The sequence below is a fragment of the Uloborus diversus genome, chromosome 2, assembly GCF_026930045.1.
Source record: "Uloborus diversus isolate 005 chromosome 2, Udiv.v.3.1, whole genome shotgun sequence".
NCBI classification, from domain to species: domain Eukaryota; kingdom Metazoa; phylum Arthropoda; class Arachnida; order Araneae; family Uloboridae; genus Uloborus; species Uloborus diversus.
In genome coordinates, this window is record NC_072732.1 from 182,727,224 (window position 1) to 182,742,103 (window position 14,880).

Genomic DNA, 14,880 nt, shown 5'->3' on the forward strand with positions numbered 1-14,880 from the left:
TAGCCAAAAATAAGTAAAGTAAGATAGTGGATTTGGAAGACGGCAGTTTCTAACATTGTTTGAGAATAACTATATGTAATCAATGAGAAGAGGAGGATTTTCCAATTCGATGCTTAAAAATAGATATAGGATAAGAGTGAGGCAGTGAGAAGCAAAGGGATGAAAGTGCCAAAATTAAACATTTCGAGGTAACCAGCACAATGGTAGAACTGCTCCTCTATGCTAATGCAAGGAATAGTACTAGTAACCCTGGTAGCTTCTGCTAATGATTTAGGAAAAAATTTCAATGCAAGCCTAGGATCTGAACTTCAAATGCGTTTTTCTCAAAACTTTAAAACGCCCACTTACATCCCTTTGCTTCTGCCCCCTGTTTGTTTCTTTCTTCCCTGCCCCCTGCACATGTGCGGTATAGTTTGACCACGGAGAGAAGAAGGATGAACTAGAGGCGGAAACGGATTCTTTCCTTTTATAATAGGTTGGATCTGTGTCGCAGCGAGATTGCGCGAGATCGCGCAATCTCGCTGCGACACAGAGAGAGTCTCGGTGATTATTTCTATTAAAAAATGAAGTTGCCCGTTTCCGCATCCAGTTCATCCACTTTTTCTCTTTGGTCAAGCTTTAAAAGTGATTGTTTCCATTTACCCATGTTTCTTGTTACCCCAACTGACCCTATTCTTTTTCAAATATATTTTTACTATGTCTTGCTAAAAACTATTTTTATTAATTGCATCCATTAAAACATTTTTAATCCCACTAATCCGTTGTGTTCTGTTGCAGAAGGAGGATTCACGGCCGCGGATTCGAACAGTGGTTCCACCTCCAAGTCGTTCGTGCCCTGCAAGGTGTGCGGAGACAAGGCATCGGGATACCACTATGGAGTTACCTCCTGCGAAGGATGCAAGGTCAGTGCCCTCTTGTTGCACCTCCGCTCTTGGGAATTGAATTACATTACACACATGTATCGCACCCTCTTAACAAAAGAGACACAATTTTAAATTTTGATAAAATGTACTAACTATTGATTTAAAATCTAAATTTAATGCTCTTTCTTGCCACAAAACTTGCACAAAGTTGGCTTACGTAACTGGTGCGTGATGGCGTAAAGACGATATAATCGATAGTGACACATCATTAGCAATTCATGATTTAGAGAAATCATTTTTGAACTTTATGGGCATATTCGCAAAGAGCAACCGGTAGCGCCCGCCGGTCGGTTGATTTGATGACGTCAGTGGTTAGTGCAGTGAGTGTCCATAGATATTATCATTAGTTTTCAGCAACTGGTAGCTCTTCTAGAACGTGCCTGGTTAGTCATCGACCGGTTAACCACGGTTAAATGGTTACTTTATTCGAACGTACCCCAAGGGTGCATTACTAATTTAGACAACACAAATTAACCAGTAAACATCACTTTTTTTTTTTTTTTTTTTTTTGCTCGCGCGTATTGTAATATTTGAAACTAAATCACAAACCTACTATTGTGCAAAACCTTGCTTTTCTGCAATGTTTTTTTTTGGAGTTGTGTTACTTTTGTTACCGCCGAGGTGCGATATGTTGGTAGACTGAGAAGATAAATACACGAGTATATTTGATAGCAGTTCTTTACTTTATCTGCTCCACCCTATGAGAACAATGTAGAATCTACAGTTAAGGCATATGGGAAAAAGCCCTCTCCTCATCATCACTTCTCTTTTGAGTAGATCAACTGTTATGCTTTATGACTTTCAATAAGAGTCAGAGCTAAAACTCTGAATCAGGCGGTAAAGTAAATAGCCTATATCTGCCGTACACTAAAAAAACACTTACCACTTTTGATCTTAGAACTGCGGCAACTTAAGCTGCAAACGAGGAGTCAAAATAGTTGTCTGATTTAAAAGCTTGCGACAAATTTATTGAAGACTTATTCGAGTTTTCATGCAGTCAATGCCTTTTTACTTCCATTTACAAAAGAAAGAAGTATTGTATTCGCAAAAAACATTTCACTCAAAAAGCGGCCTTAATTTCCATTTTACTCACCCCCGAATGAATGTTGAGTTTATTTTTCAACCCGACCACACGTGCATATATGCCTAGGAACGTACAGACACCCGAAATATCCATTTTGACGATCCCCGAGTTAATTACGACGAGTTTTCTCGTAACGTCTCTGTATGTACGTATTAGTATGTGCGTATGTGTGTATGTATGTCGCATAACTCAAGAACGGAATGTCTTAGAAAGTTGAAATTTAGTACTTAGACTCCTAGTGGCATCTAGTTGTGCACCTCTCTTTTTTGTTGCATTCGGATGCTCTAAAGGGTTTTTTTTTCCCCTTTTGAGGGGAAATCATTGTTAATTTTAACGTAAACTCAAGTGGTGTTATAATTTGGCGGACACTTGGCGATATATCGCCTGTCTTGGTCGCCGTTTTGTCGCCAACTTGGTGACAAATTTGGCTTTTTTTTTTTTTTTTAATTTTAACTTTGGTTTCAATTCGTTCACTGTTGGTGATGTTTAGAGAGTAAATAATTGAATCACATTAAAATTATCAATAATGGGGAAATGACATTAAATTGGAGTAAAAGGAAGTCATGTGATGCACACATCAGCTCGTTTAATTTCATAAAGAGAAGTTTCCTTTATTCAAATTCTTTTCGAACTTTTATTCGTTGATACTCTTTAGTTCAACGGAACACGTAACTACGAGCGTCACACGCCCCATACACGATCGCATGATTCTTGCCCGCTTATGGAACTCACGGCAAATCTAGGCAACGCCCGCGCCGCCGCCGAGTGAAATTCCAACTTGTTTGGAAACATTGCATTCGACAGCAGGATTGCAGAGTCGGTATACGAAAAATGATCCACTCTAACTCCGATTACGACTCCTGAAATTTTAAAACCTTCGGCTCCGACTCCTTACCACAAAATTAGTCTCTCCGACTCCGCTAGCACTGGCAGAGTGATGGACTTAGTGGAAAAATGACCGACAGCGACTCCTTTTCTCCAAAATTAGTCCGACTCTGCAGCTATCTGTTCAACAGCCTATCATGCACCGTCTTTGATTTACCTTAAGTGGGGTAACGGAGAAAGGCGTTCCTCGATCGAGCTAAGAGAACAGATTTTCGATGTCAGTTAAATGGGGTGGGCCCTTTTCCTAAACAAATCTGAAGCAGAAAAGGATACTGTGCATTTAAACTGTCTACAGGAAATCAATCTGCATATGAGGCAGCAGGCAGTGAGAAACAAAAGGATGTAAGTACCAAAATTGAAAATTTGGCGATAACCAGTACGAATGGTGGGTGACCCTCTCCTCTGTTTTGGAGCAAGAGGTTGTTCTAGTAGCCCTGGTATTGGTGCTGCTGTACAGCATGATTTAGAAAAACTTTTCAATGAAAGCCTACCTAGGACCGGAACTTTAAACGCGTTTTACACAAAACTCAAAAATGTCCACGTATATCCCTATGCTTGTCCCTGCTTCAAATGATGTAACCCTTAAAAATCGTACCATTTAGCAATGTGCCCAATTTCGATTTTCTCCAGTAGCAGATACAAATAAAATAGAACCTCTCAATAAAGGACACTAAGGCGGACTGGACATTTTGTCCCTTAAATACAGGTTTCTCTTCTTCGGTGGTACTTTAGTTGATGTATGCAGTGCAGTGGTTGGAAAAACTACATTTTTTTTGTAGCGAACTACAACTACAACTACTTTTTCCAAAATGTAGCAACTACAAACTACTTTTGAAATGTAGTCGCTACTTCGCTACTTTTTTAAAAAATAAATAAATAAATAACATAAACATACACACCGTTTGAGGATTGAATGAAAAAATTTAAAAAATTTTCAGATTGATATATTGGCTCATTTGAACATGGAATACAGACCCTCGTTTTACACGGGTTTATTTTACGCGGTTTCGATTATACGCGGTTTAAGATTTGACACCTTTATTTTATTTTGCGCGGATGAGTTTCGGTTTTACGCGGTTTCGGCAATGCAAACAGATAAAAATTTCCCCTCTTTCAAAATCCTAACTCCTAAAGATTGCAGATTGCACGTAATAAACTGCATTTTGGCGTGCTAATAATCGAGCTTGGGCCACTGGAGACCTTTTTTGCAATTGATCCCAGAGCTCTTTCCAGAAGTAAAGTTATTAAACTCACACAGTTCAGAACTTACTGGAAGAAGAGCTTTTAGGAGTGATAAAAAACCAGCGAGGATACCGACTTCGGTGACGCATAACCAAGTACGTTCACCTTTAAAATTTTGTGCCTTTCCTAGACAATAGAAATGATCATTCTGATTTTTTAGTGAAAGAAGATTCTATCATGGAAATGACGCAAGTGATCACGTATGCGTTAATGCTCTGCAAAGAATTAGAGAGAAAAATTCTTAATGACTGCCAAAAACCAAAAGTCTATCATAGTCAGCTCTTCATTATAAACAGAACACGAAATTAGTTTATGTTTTCTTTATGCATGTTGTGCATAATAATCGATATAAGTACACATTAAACTTATTATACAATTAGTCATCACTGGAATGAAGTATTTTTTTATCTACAGAACCTAACCCTATTTTAACACTACTATTAAGTCTCAATTTACGCGGTTTCGATTTACGCGGCATTTCCGTGGAACGTAACCCCCGCGCAAAAAGGAAGGTCAAATGTATTGCTATAAATTATATATTCTTCCTTGCCTTTACTGAAACGATTCGTCAATCCAAACATTTTTTACCATTTGCACGAATGTTCCCTGCACGAAAGGATTTAAAAGTGGTAGGAATTCAAGTTTCAAATTTTTAATCCTTTCCCGACAGTAAATAGTATTTCATTCAAGAAGTGTAACTCGGCTACTTGAAATTGAGATAAATCCAGTCTTAATTTGATTTAAATTTTATATAGACATACATAAACATAAAGTTGATTTAGATGATGAAAAGCATCTTTTAAACGAAAGAGAAAAACTTTAGTTTTCATTATATGAGTTAATTTTAAAGGAACTTATATTTCATAGGAATTAATTGCTTTTGCACTTCAAGCTAGGGTTCCGAACCTGGACACCATCTCTTTTCTTACGCCCCTGATAAAATGAAATAAAATCATTTTTCAATTTTACCGAATAATCTCAAAAACTCACAACATTTAATATTTGACTTTTAATATGTTAATATATCAACATTTAATCAGTAAAAAAGAAAAATAAAAAAATAGGGAAAATATCCCAAACGGTACTACTAATTATCTGAAACATGAAACATAACTAAAAATGCTTATTTACTTCAATGTGCAATTTTTAACAACAGTGGTCTCGGGCTACAACGCAATTCGACAAACGCGAAATGTCTATATAGCGAGTTTTACTCGAGAAACGAATTTTGCAGCTGACGCGAATTCCTCACCCGCAACACGAAAATTTTCGGAGCGGAAGCGCAGGGCTTATATCACCTTCTTTCTTGGGTACTAAATATTAGTTTCGTGAATGAAATTTCCTTCTAGCATCACTGAAAGCCAAAATTCCTCGCACCGTACTAGTCGAAACATCAGATTGTTAACGTACAAATCGTCGCTCCGCACTTTTTTCGTTCTAAATATGAAGTTGATGAAACATAATTTCACAAAGCTAGCTGTTTATCTAAAGTTTGAAACGCATCCCTCGCGTAAGTTGAGATCCGAATGTATGTGCAAATGGAATTGATACTGAACGCATTTTGCTTAAGGGGCAAAGTTTGCATGAAAGGGAAAAACTTCGTTTCTTTCTTTCTAAGCCATGCTCTATTCAAGGCGAATATTCGGAAAATGTGTAAGTTTCTATGCCAAACAAACTAATGGCGTCAAACAGATAGAACGCGTGGCGTCAAAATAATATATCAGAGGTCAGCTTGTATTTTTCAGTCTTACGAATCTGATTGGTGCAAGTTTTACTCGCGTAAGACTTGCACCAGTCAGATTCGTTTAAAAACGCGTTTTTTTTCTTTTTTGAAACTTTATTCAAAAGTAGTTTTCAGAAATCACTACAAACTACTTTTTTTTTGTAGCGAACTACTCGCCACTCTACTCTTTTTTAAAAAGTAGTGCGCTACACTACAAACTAATGTAGCTACTACAGTAGCGTCACTACTTGTAACGCGCTACTTCCAATCACTGATGCAGTGTGTTAATTCAGTACAATTTTATGAACTACTAACATTTAAGATTAAATGCTGAAAATGTTTAATATATATAAAATAAAACTGACCATTGTTCGAATTTTTAAGTATAATTATTATTTTATCAATTAGAATTTAATTAAGTATTTGGTAATGGTAAATAATGGTGTTGATAGCATATTGAAATTATTTTGAAGTAATTCATTGTATGGATTCGCTTCATATCTTGTAATTCACAGTGCAATACAATGTAAATTATAATTAGGGTACTCATTTCAAGCTTTATATACAAAACTTGTTTCTGTGCACTCTTCTTCGACCCTGACCCACTTGAATAAATACTGTAAGGGTGCATCTTGTATGTAAATTTCAGCAAGACTTTTACAATGCATCTTACTTCTTTTGTTCGAATTATGTTAGTGTCAAACTTTCATCGATTAATATTTAGTGAAAAAGTTTAACTTGAATTCCAGTAAATTCACTATATCTTATGCCCTTATACGTTGTTTTTTGTCATTTTTTTCTCTGTGACTATCCTTAATCAAACTGGCTTTTAATTAGAGGCAAATACACGTAGTTCCCTATTCAAAGAGGGTGAGATCAGAAAGAATTCTCTTTAAATACAGATGCCTCTTACTTGGAGGTGTCCCTTAAGGAAGGTTTTTACATAAGATACAAAATGAAAAAGAACAAACAAAAGTTCAGCATTTGCCGATAAGTTCTCGTACTTGCCAATATCTTCTGCACATCTTCTGCAGAAAGGGCAGAACAATAAGATAGATGCAGACCTTGAGAAAGCATACCACTAGTGTAGTGTAGACCATTCTACGGCATAGATACGTTGCCCAGGAGCACCACGTGGAGGTAGATCTTCTATGCTTTAAACACAATGAAAACAAATTGAATATCTTTTCTTGTCAATAACCCACAAATATACTCTGAAGATGCAGATAAACCAATTTTCTACTTAACTGTCAGCACTATTTCTGATGGAAAATGAAAACAGATTAACTTTTCCCCATTTTCAAAATGTATATTTTGTTTAGTTTTGTACGCTGTAAAATACCTACTTCCTGTTGTTCTATGAAGAACAAAATTTTACTAACTTAAACAGCAAGGTGTTCACAATAATTATCAATGTTTTTGGATGTTCGCCTGTAAAGTTTTTATTGTTTTTTCAGTTGAAATCTAACCCGGGTCCAACGATGCCTAATGGATTTTTAATCCATAAACCATATTAAAACTTGTGATTTTTCAAAGCATTTTTCTGTGAACTCAACAATATGTATAACATTCGGTAAATTGCGAATTTTCTCCCTCCCAAAAATTTGAGCTGTGGGGGGGGGGGGAAGCTGTCTATAACCAATCACAAAAAATATAATCATTGGATTCCGAAATTATGCGAACGAATCTTGCAACGAATGTTCAAAATTAAAACGTCATAACAGATTATCGATTGTTAAATAATCGAATGATTCGATTGTTGCCACTCGATAATGTCCATCACTAAAGATCGTGGTTCCCCGCACGTGAATCGCTTCGACCGGCGAAAGTCCTGATCATTGCCCAACAGAGAGAGAAACGAGGTCAGAAAGAGGGTCAGCGCATCTTTGTTTTGTTCACGCAACAGAAACACGCGTCCACTCCATGAATGAAACTGGTTTCCGGCGGGGGGGGGGGGGAGAGAAGATGCACTCGTAATAGGAATAAAAAGAGATCGAAAAACCGCACAAACATTGAAAAACACGAGGACTGAATGGGCTCTCCATATTTGGTCTCTCGCCGGACTTTCAAGTTTGTTGCAGATATTGAATACAACTCGGAGCACACAGAGCGGTTGCGCTTACAGTGGGAGTGGGGAACCCATGGAGCCTCCCCCTCCCCCCCCTCTCCTGAGCAGAACAAGAATTTTTGTCTTTCTAAAAATCATTACATTTGTTTACCCTTCAATTTCAACTTATTTCAGTGAAAGATTTAATGATCAACAAAAGCCGAGATTCAATTATCTCTATAGTATTATCTTTATCGAAACTATTTTTTAAATGCTTTTTAAACCGTTTTATGAATTTTTAGATACTTTACTAGACATATTTTTTTAAAAAAATCTACTAAATAAATACATTGGCAATACAAGAATTTATTTTCTTTCTTTTTTTTCCTGAAATTGTTGCAATAACAGTCACCAAATGCAAAAGAAGAAACATGCTTAGGAGTGAGGAGCGGTGCATTTTAAATATCCCCCACTACTCCTAGTTTATTGCAAATCAATACAGGAAAGGTTTCATGGAGAATGTCGGTAGAAATTTCGCCACTAGTTTAGCATGGGTACTAGGGTGGTTCAAAAAAACTTTGTTTCAGCTAAAGTCCAGGACACCCCCTATTTTTTTTTTTTTTTACACTTACTAATAGTATTATGCTGTAAACGTTTTAGCCTCTCACTCAAATTTTCAGACGGTGCTCAATGACCCCTTAATTTAACATTAGCCGTATCATAAAAAATGCCACAAATTGAGAAACATTTAATTTTTCCAGCTGTTTGTTTTGTAAATAATTGTGTTATTGCAATGTATATGCATATTTCTAGTGTATATTAAAATATGTAGCATTGTTTTTTTCAGTTCGAAGTATTTTTTTAACCCCCCTCCCCATACTATTGAAGTTTGTGGGAGAGAGTTGAGCACCCTCTTTCAATTGAAATAGGAAACTAAAATTCTTCCAGTACATTGCTATCCACAAATCTAAAAATATTGAGGAGTGTCCCGGTACTAAGAGAAACTTTTTTTTTTTTTTTTGAGCAATCACGATTGTTTATTGTTCTCACTTCACCGTCCTTGATGTTGTGGTTCCTTTTTCAACTTGAATCAGGGGCCTCTGCAGCACCACCGCCTACCGGCGCGGCTCCTCTGGTCCTGAGCACTGTCCCCCCAGAATCCGCTTCTGCTGGACGGTGGCATCCATGTCCTACACATGCATGCTCATACACATTCATACTCACACACGCGCGGGCCTTTACGCACATACACACACACACGTAAGACTACACACACACACACACACTCAACTATTTGAGCTTTTTTTTTTTTTTTTCACTTCACCAACCAAGAGGAGGGATAAGCTTGGTGGCAGAGGGGGGGAGCCGTTTCTAGAAACAATAACTCCAATGAGTAGGGTCTTGTCGCAATTCGTGATTGCGAGGAACATAATTTGAATTCAAAGTTTCAAAATTCAAATTAGAGTTGATTGGGGGAAGTGGGGGTCACAGGGTTTTTTTTTTTTTTAACATGTATTTTTGAACTACCCTAATGGATACACTGTGTAAACTCACCAGATATCGCCAAACTGACACTGGAACAAGGTATCTCGTTTTTGGCTCTGAATTTGACGACGAGCTATCGCCAAACTGTTGCCAATTTATTATATCACTTCATTTTGAATCATTCTATTTCGTTGATTCGATTTATGTTGAAATAATTAGAAAAATAACTTCAAAGCGCCTTTGTCCACTTAGTAAATTTTGGAGACTTCACAACGATACAAACTTTCCATAATCTTACTCCCTACCACTTTTCTGCTGACCTTGATAAGGATGCAGAAAGTTTACAAAAAAAAAAAAAAAAAAAAGCTCAAATAGTCCAAGAAATTTTTCATGAGGTTGTTTTGTGTCTGAGGTTGTTTTGTGTCTTGTTTTGTGTCTGAGGTTGTTTTGTGTCTTGTAGCAGTTTCTTGTGTGCAAAAATCTCGTCCCCCAAGCACGATAGAAAATTACAGAAATAACTGTTTTAATTATACAGAAGTTAATCAGCTTCACATTCAAATGGGATCGCGAACCTTTGCCTCCGGACAAACACAGGAAAGATTTACAACGTAAAAGAAAGAATATAACACACAGGGCACCGATGGAAAGGGAGCCCACGACCTCCGGCATACGAAGCGAAGCTTCTAGCACAGAGCCAGGGAGGCCCCCAAAAATAACTGACATCGTTTTATTATTATTATTATTATTTTATTTTTAAACCTTATTGTACCTTTACTGTTCTTGGGTTTGTCTTTTACCTACATGCTCTCAAATCCCGATACGTTCATTGAAATTGCAAGAAAGTCAAAACTCCATGTTTGTGCTTCACACACTTTCAGCTTTACCCCATCATCCACTCGAAGGCGCATGTCGAACCTTTTGTACTCGCTGGTCAACAGAAAGGAAAGGATTTCGCAACAAGTTGTTTCGTTTTAATTATTATTATTATTATTGGTTATTGCGTCATGTTTGTCCAGCGAGGTCACCTCGCTTCGAGTTTCCCACGACCGGAGGGCAAAACCATATCGGGATCTCTAAGAAAGTAGGCCGCCTAAAAACGATAACGATGACGATCCTGTACTTTCATTGTCATCGGTGAGGTAGCCTGATCTGAAAGCGAAACACGCGGAGAATCACGGAGCAGAACGAAACACGGCGTTTAAGCTCTTTATTCTACTTTGTTTCAAATCATAAAACACCGCGAGAGATTGAAAAATTAGTTGCTTGACGCTTGTGCAAAATATAGATACTTTTTAAATTCTCGTTTCTTAATTAGACCTATAGAACTTAAAACATAAATGAAATATAAATCTGCTGGCCGGTGGGTTGATCTTGCCTTTTTAATTAAAGCTCTCTGTTACTCATCACTCATCAGAAGGGCCTTTTTACCTTTCTCTTAAAATGTAGCTTTTTTTCGACTGCTGTTACAAATACCACATCCTGCTGCTCAAGCGTTAGCACCTAATTTACGTTATTGCGTCAACGATGTAATTTTTCTTAGAAAACAATTTCTCTCTTTTATTTTATTAAGACGACTGTTTTTGTCGATGAATGCTAATAATTTCGATAAAAATTCTCACTTGCGACCGTGATTTTCTCAAAAGATCGGTTTTGCGACCAGAAAGTTAAAAAAAAAAAAAAAAGCCAAAATAATTATTAGGTTTAGAACAAAGGTTTTACACTTGTTTGATCCGTGGACTACTTACCCATTTTTTCTCGTTTTCTTTGATCTCTTCTTAGGGTTCTTTCCAACGAAAATCAGGTTATAATATTTGTATTTGAACTCTAACAAGGGTGCAGAGGGGGCCTAAGTTTACCGCAAGCCTTTTAAAAATTGTCAAGTGAAAAAAATAATGCGCGGAAATGTCATTTGACAGTTGGAGGGTTAAACTTTAAAAAAAAAAAAAAAATTGAAGAATCCAGCAGATGGGCGATGACCCCCTCCGCCTCCCTTAAAACAACCAACCAAAGATAGCCTAAAACTCCATTTTGGAAACTTCAATTTAGAGAACTTGCTAGAGGACAGCCTCGGACCCTTACCCCTGCCCGAATATTACTTATTATCCTTGTAGCATGTAGTAAACACAAACGTGCCCTCTCCCCCTTTTTTTTTCTGCTCATTCTTTTTTATGTGCTTACTGTAGTGTAAGTGCTTCATAAGTTTCATTTGTGAAGGAACATAATGAAAATGGGTTCTACTCTCTTCTATTGCTCTAGTACTAGCTTAAAGTTCTGGCACGTGTGCTAGAATTGGAGTGATACTACTCTATAAGATAGTTGAAGATATTATCTTAAAGAGTCTTTTACCCAAACTGGAACGTAGCTCTAAAACTATGCTAAGGAATTTGAACTGATTATCGAAAAACTATTTTCTGCCTTAAGACGCATAAATAGTTATTTAATTGGCACCGCACAACACAGATATTCTTAATTACGCGCTCATGCGCTGTCACGTGGTAGGCGCAAAAACAATTTTTGTTCTCCCATTGTAAATTCGAGAGCGTAACAATTAGGTCGCGGAGAACTAAATCTGTCCGAATCAGGACTCGGATTTCAACGAGTAAACAAAAGCGTGCCTAGGAACGGGGCTGTGTGTGCCCCTACTCCAGCCACCTGAGCCCGATATGCAGTCGGCATCACTAATGCCTCGTGGTCGCAGATCACAACGCGGTTACTTTAAGCTTCGACGCAATCAATCGCTACTACACAAACTATTTCGAATAATACCAAAAAGGGAGGCTAATCACTTGTTGACACATTCGAATTCTTATGTGGTGGAATATGCTTATTATACTATAAAGAAACTGTTTCAGCGTAAAACAAGTGCAGTATAACTTCGATTTAACGATACTCGATTTAACGATTTCCTCAATTTAATGGTACATTTCACTAGTCCGGATTTAACTGCATTGAATGTCTATGCTCTACGATTTAACAATATCCTTGATTTACCCAGTCCCTGGACAATAGTTAAATCGGGGTTATACTGTATGCTGCACGGCACCCATATAAATAGCTTAATTCCTAGACAGGGGCGGGGCCGTCGGAAATCAAGGCGGGCCCCTTGTCAGTTTTGTCAATGGACCCCCTGCCCCCATAAACTTGTAAAATTTATTCTACTCCGATTCCTTGTCGGGTCTTTCCAAGGGCCGGCTCCCTAGTTTCCGACCAAGCTGCCATGGCCTCTCGTTGGCCCTGGAGGGCGTGGGGGTACTGGAATCAAACGCCGTCGACTGCTCCAGCGAAATTTTTATGCATGGATCATTTTAGGTGGTTTTTGAAGTCATTAAGGGGAGGGAGTTTCGTACTGGGAAGGAGAGTACCATAGCTCTTGAGAAGGTGAGCTATTGCACTTGGGAGGGGGGGGGGGAGGGCATTTCTGCTTGAACCAAGTTTTAAAACCCCGCCAGAAAATAACGTCTAAAGCAAAAGCAGGCTCTCTAACAGTCCCGTCATTTAGAAGGGTTAGGAGAGTCAATTGACCCTACCTGGCTTTAAAAAATTCATGTTTTTATATATGAGTGAGAGTGGTTCTCTTGTTGTTTGCCAATATAAAGTTTGCATTGAGATAACAAACACCCTTGCAATTAGTATACCCCCTCATAACGGGCATAAAAGTGGGACGAAGAGCTATTTGAACAAATATAACTGCTCAAAAGATGGTTGCAGGCCCGTCATCTAGGGATGTCAAGGGTGGAGGGATTAACCCCCCATCCTGACTTCAAGAAATAAATGTATTTACATGTCAGTTGGCTTGGTTTTGGTAGTTTTTCGGTTTTATTTGCATCAGGGATGCTCACTGCGCTTTCCTTCAAAAAGCAATGGCGCTCCCCCCCCCCCCACCCGCAAAAAAAAAAATAAAAAAAATAAGAGCCCTCCTCCGAAATTAGAAAAGCACGCCTTAACACACAACTTTCCCTAAAAATTTTAATGACGCCGTTTTGGGTAATAATCCCCCCTAGGAGGGTACCCTCTATTTGAATTGAGTGTACACCCCTTTGACTCCCCCCTCCGGAAAATGTCGAAATAACGTGCCTGGAAGACCAGTCGCTTGTCCATGAGTGATCGTCCTGACCAGGAATTTAAAAAAAGCTCGTCGTTGGAGACTACATCCATTTCACATCCCTCCCCCCCATCCTCCACAAAAGAAAAAGAAAAAAACATCTCAATAATTGTGTCCAAAGATGGACGCTCTGTACGAATCAGAATCTCGCATTCAAGACCGTTACGTCACCGCTTAACTCAAAAAGCGAAATAATCGGAGTAAAGAGAAACAAAAACTTTTTTGCTACCTCACGTGACTTTCCACTTTCGCTTTTCTCGGCCGAACGCCGGGTCCGGCCTCGTTTCGAATCACGTGAGTGTCACCCTCCCCTCTCCATCCGTTCCATTTCTCACTCGTGCCGGCGTGACGTCACCGCAGACGATCGAGGCCAGGCGGGAAAGTCGGAGTTGCATAGACGAAATTGATGGGTGAAAGTGGTAAAAATGTTTCTTCAAGTGAAAATACTGATTTCTGAAACATATCAGTGCACCAGCTTCTGATAACAGTGGCGGAGCCAACGTGGGGAGGGATGTTACCTTTTGGGTTAATAACATTTACCACTTACTACAAGGAGTTTAAATATAACCCCCGAAACATTACATTACACTCTAGGGCAGGGGCGTAGCTAAGGGGCGGGTTTTAGGGACAACCCCCCCCCCCCGAAACGTTAGTCTCAAAAAAAAAGAGAAAAAGAAGAGGGAAGAGAAAGAAAAAAAGAAGAAAAAGAAAAAAAAATCACTACGACTTTTTTCTGTGTAACAAAGGTCAAAAATTCACTTCGCTCCCCCCCCCCCCCAATGCCATTGAAAATCTGCTCCATGAGTGACCCTCAAGTATAAAGACGCCTCCCTCTGCTGCGACAATTTTTTGATAATTGAGTGAAATTTGACACTTCGCTTTAGAAATGAGATTGTTTGTTAAATCCACGTATAGGCAGCCTTTCTTTGTCATAGATTCTGCAAATTGTTAAATATGTTTAATTTGATGAGTCGCGCAGTGGGAATATTGCATACAGTCGAATCTGTATATTTCGAATTTTACATTAAAAAAATCGAGATAAAGAGGTTTTGAATTACGGAGGCTTTAAGAAACTTTTTATAGAAATTTGAAAGATGATGGTGAAAATTTGAAATCGATGCTAAAGACAATATGGGCTCGATTAAAATTCCTCTTTATTAGTTTTGTTAGGTATTTATTCTATTATTACATTATTAAGTGCTTTATTGTGAGTTTAAGGAATCATTTTGACAGTAAAGAAAACTTTAAGCATATCTTTTTCAAGAAAAGTCTTTTATTGCTTTTTGGTCCCTGATTTTTTTTTTTTTTTTTTTTTTTTTTTTGTATTTATCCTCTTGAGGTTAGCAATTGCAGCAAATCTAACTTGGCCAGTAGTCTACGATTTTCCTT

General features: G+C 38.1%; 1 protein-coding gene across 1 annotated transcript in view; it reads left to right on the forward strand.

Annotated features, from left to right (window-relative positions):
* Positions 1 to 14,880, forward strand: part of LOC129216699 (ecdysone-induced protein 78C-like) — a 109,468-nt gene that overhangs the window by 56,696 nt on the left and 37,892 nt on the right. Inside the window, exon 2 of the mRNA XM_054850914.1 lies at positions 781 to 902. Coding sequence (XP_054706889.1) covers positions 781 to 902 — 122 coding nt within the window. The remainder of the gene's footprint in view (positions 1 to 780; positions 903 to 14,880) is intronic.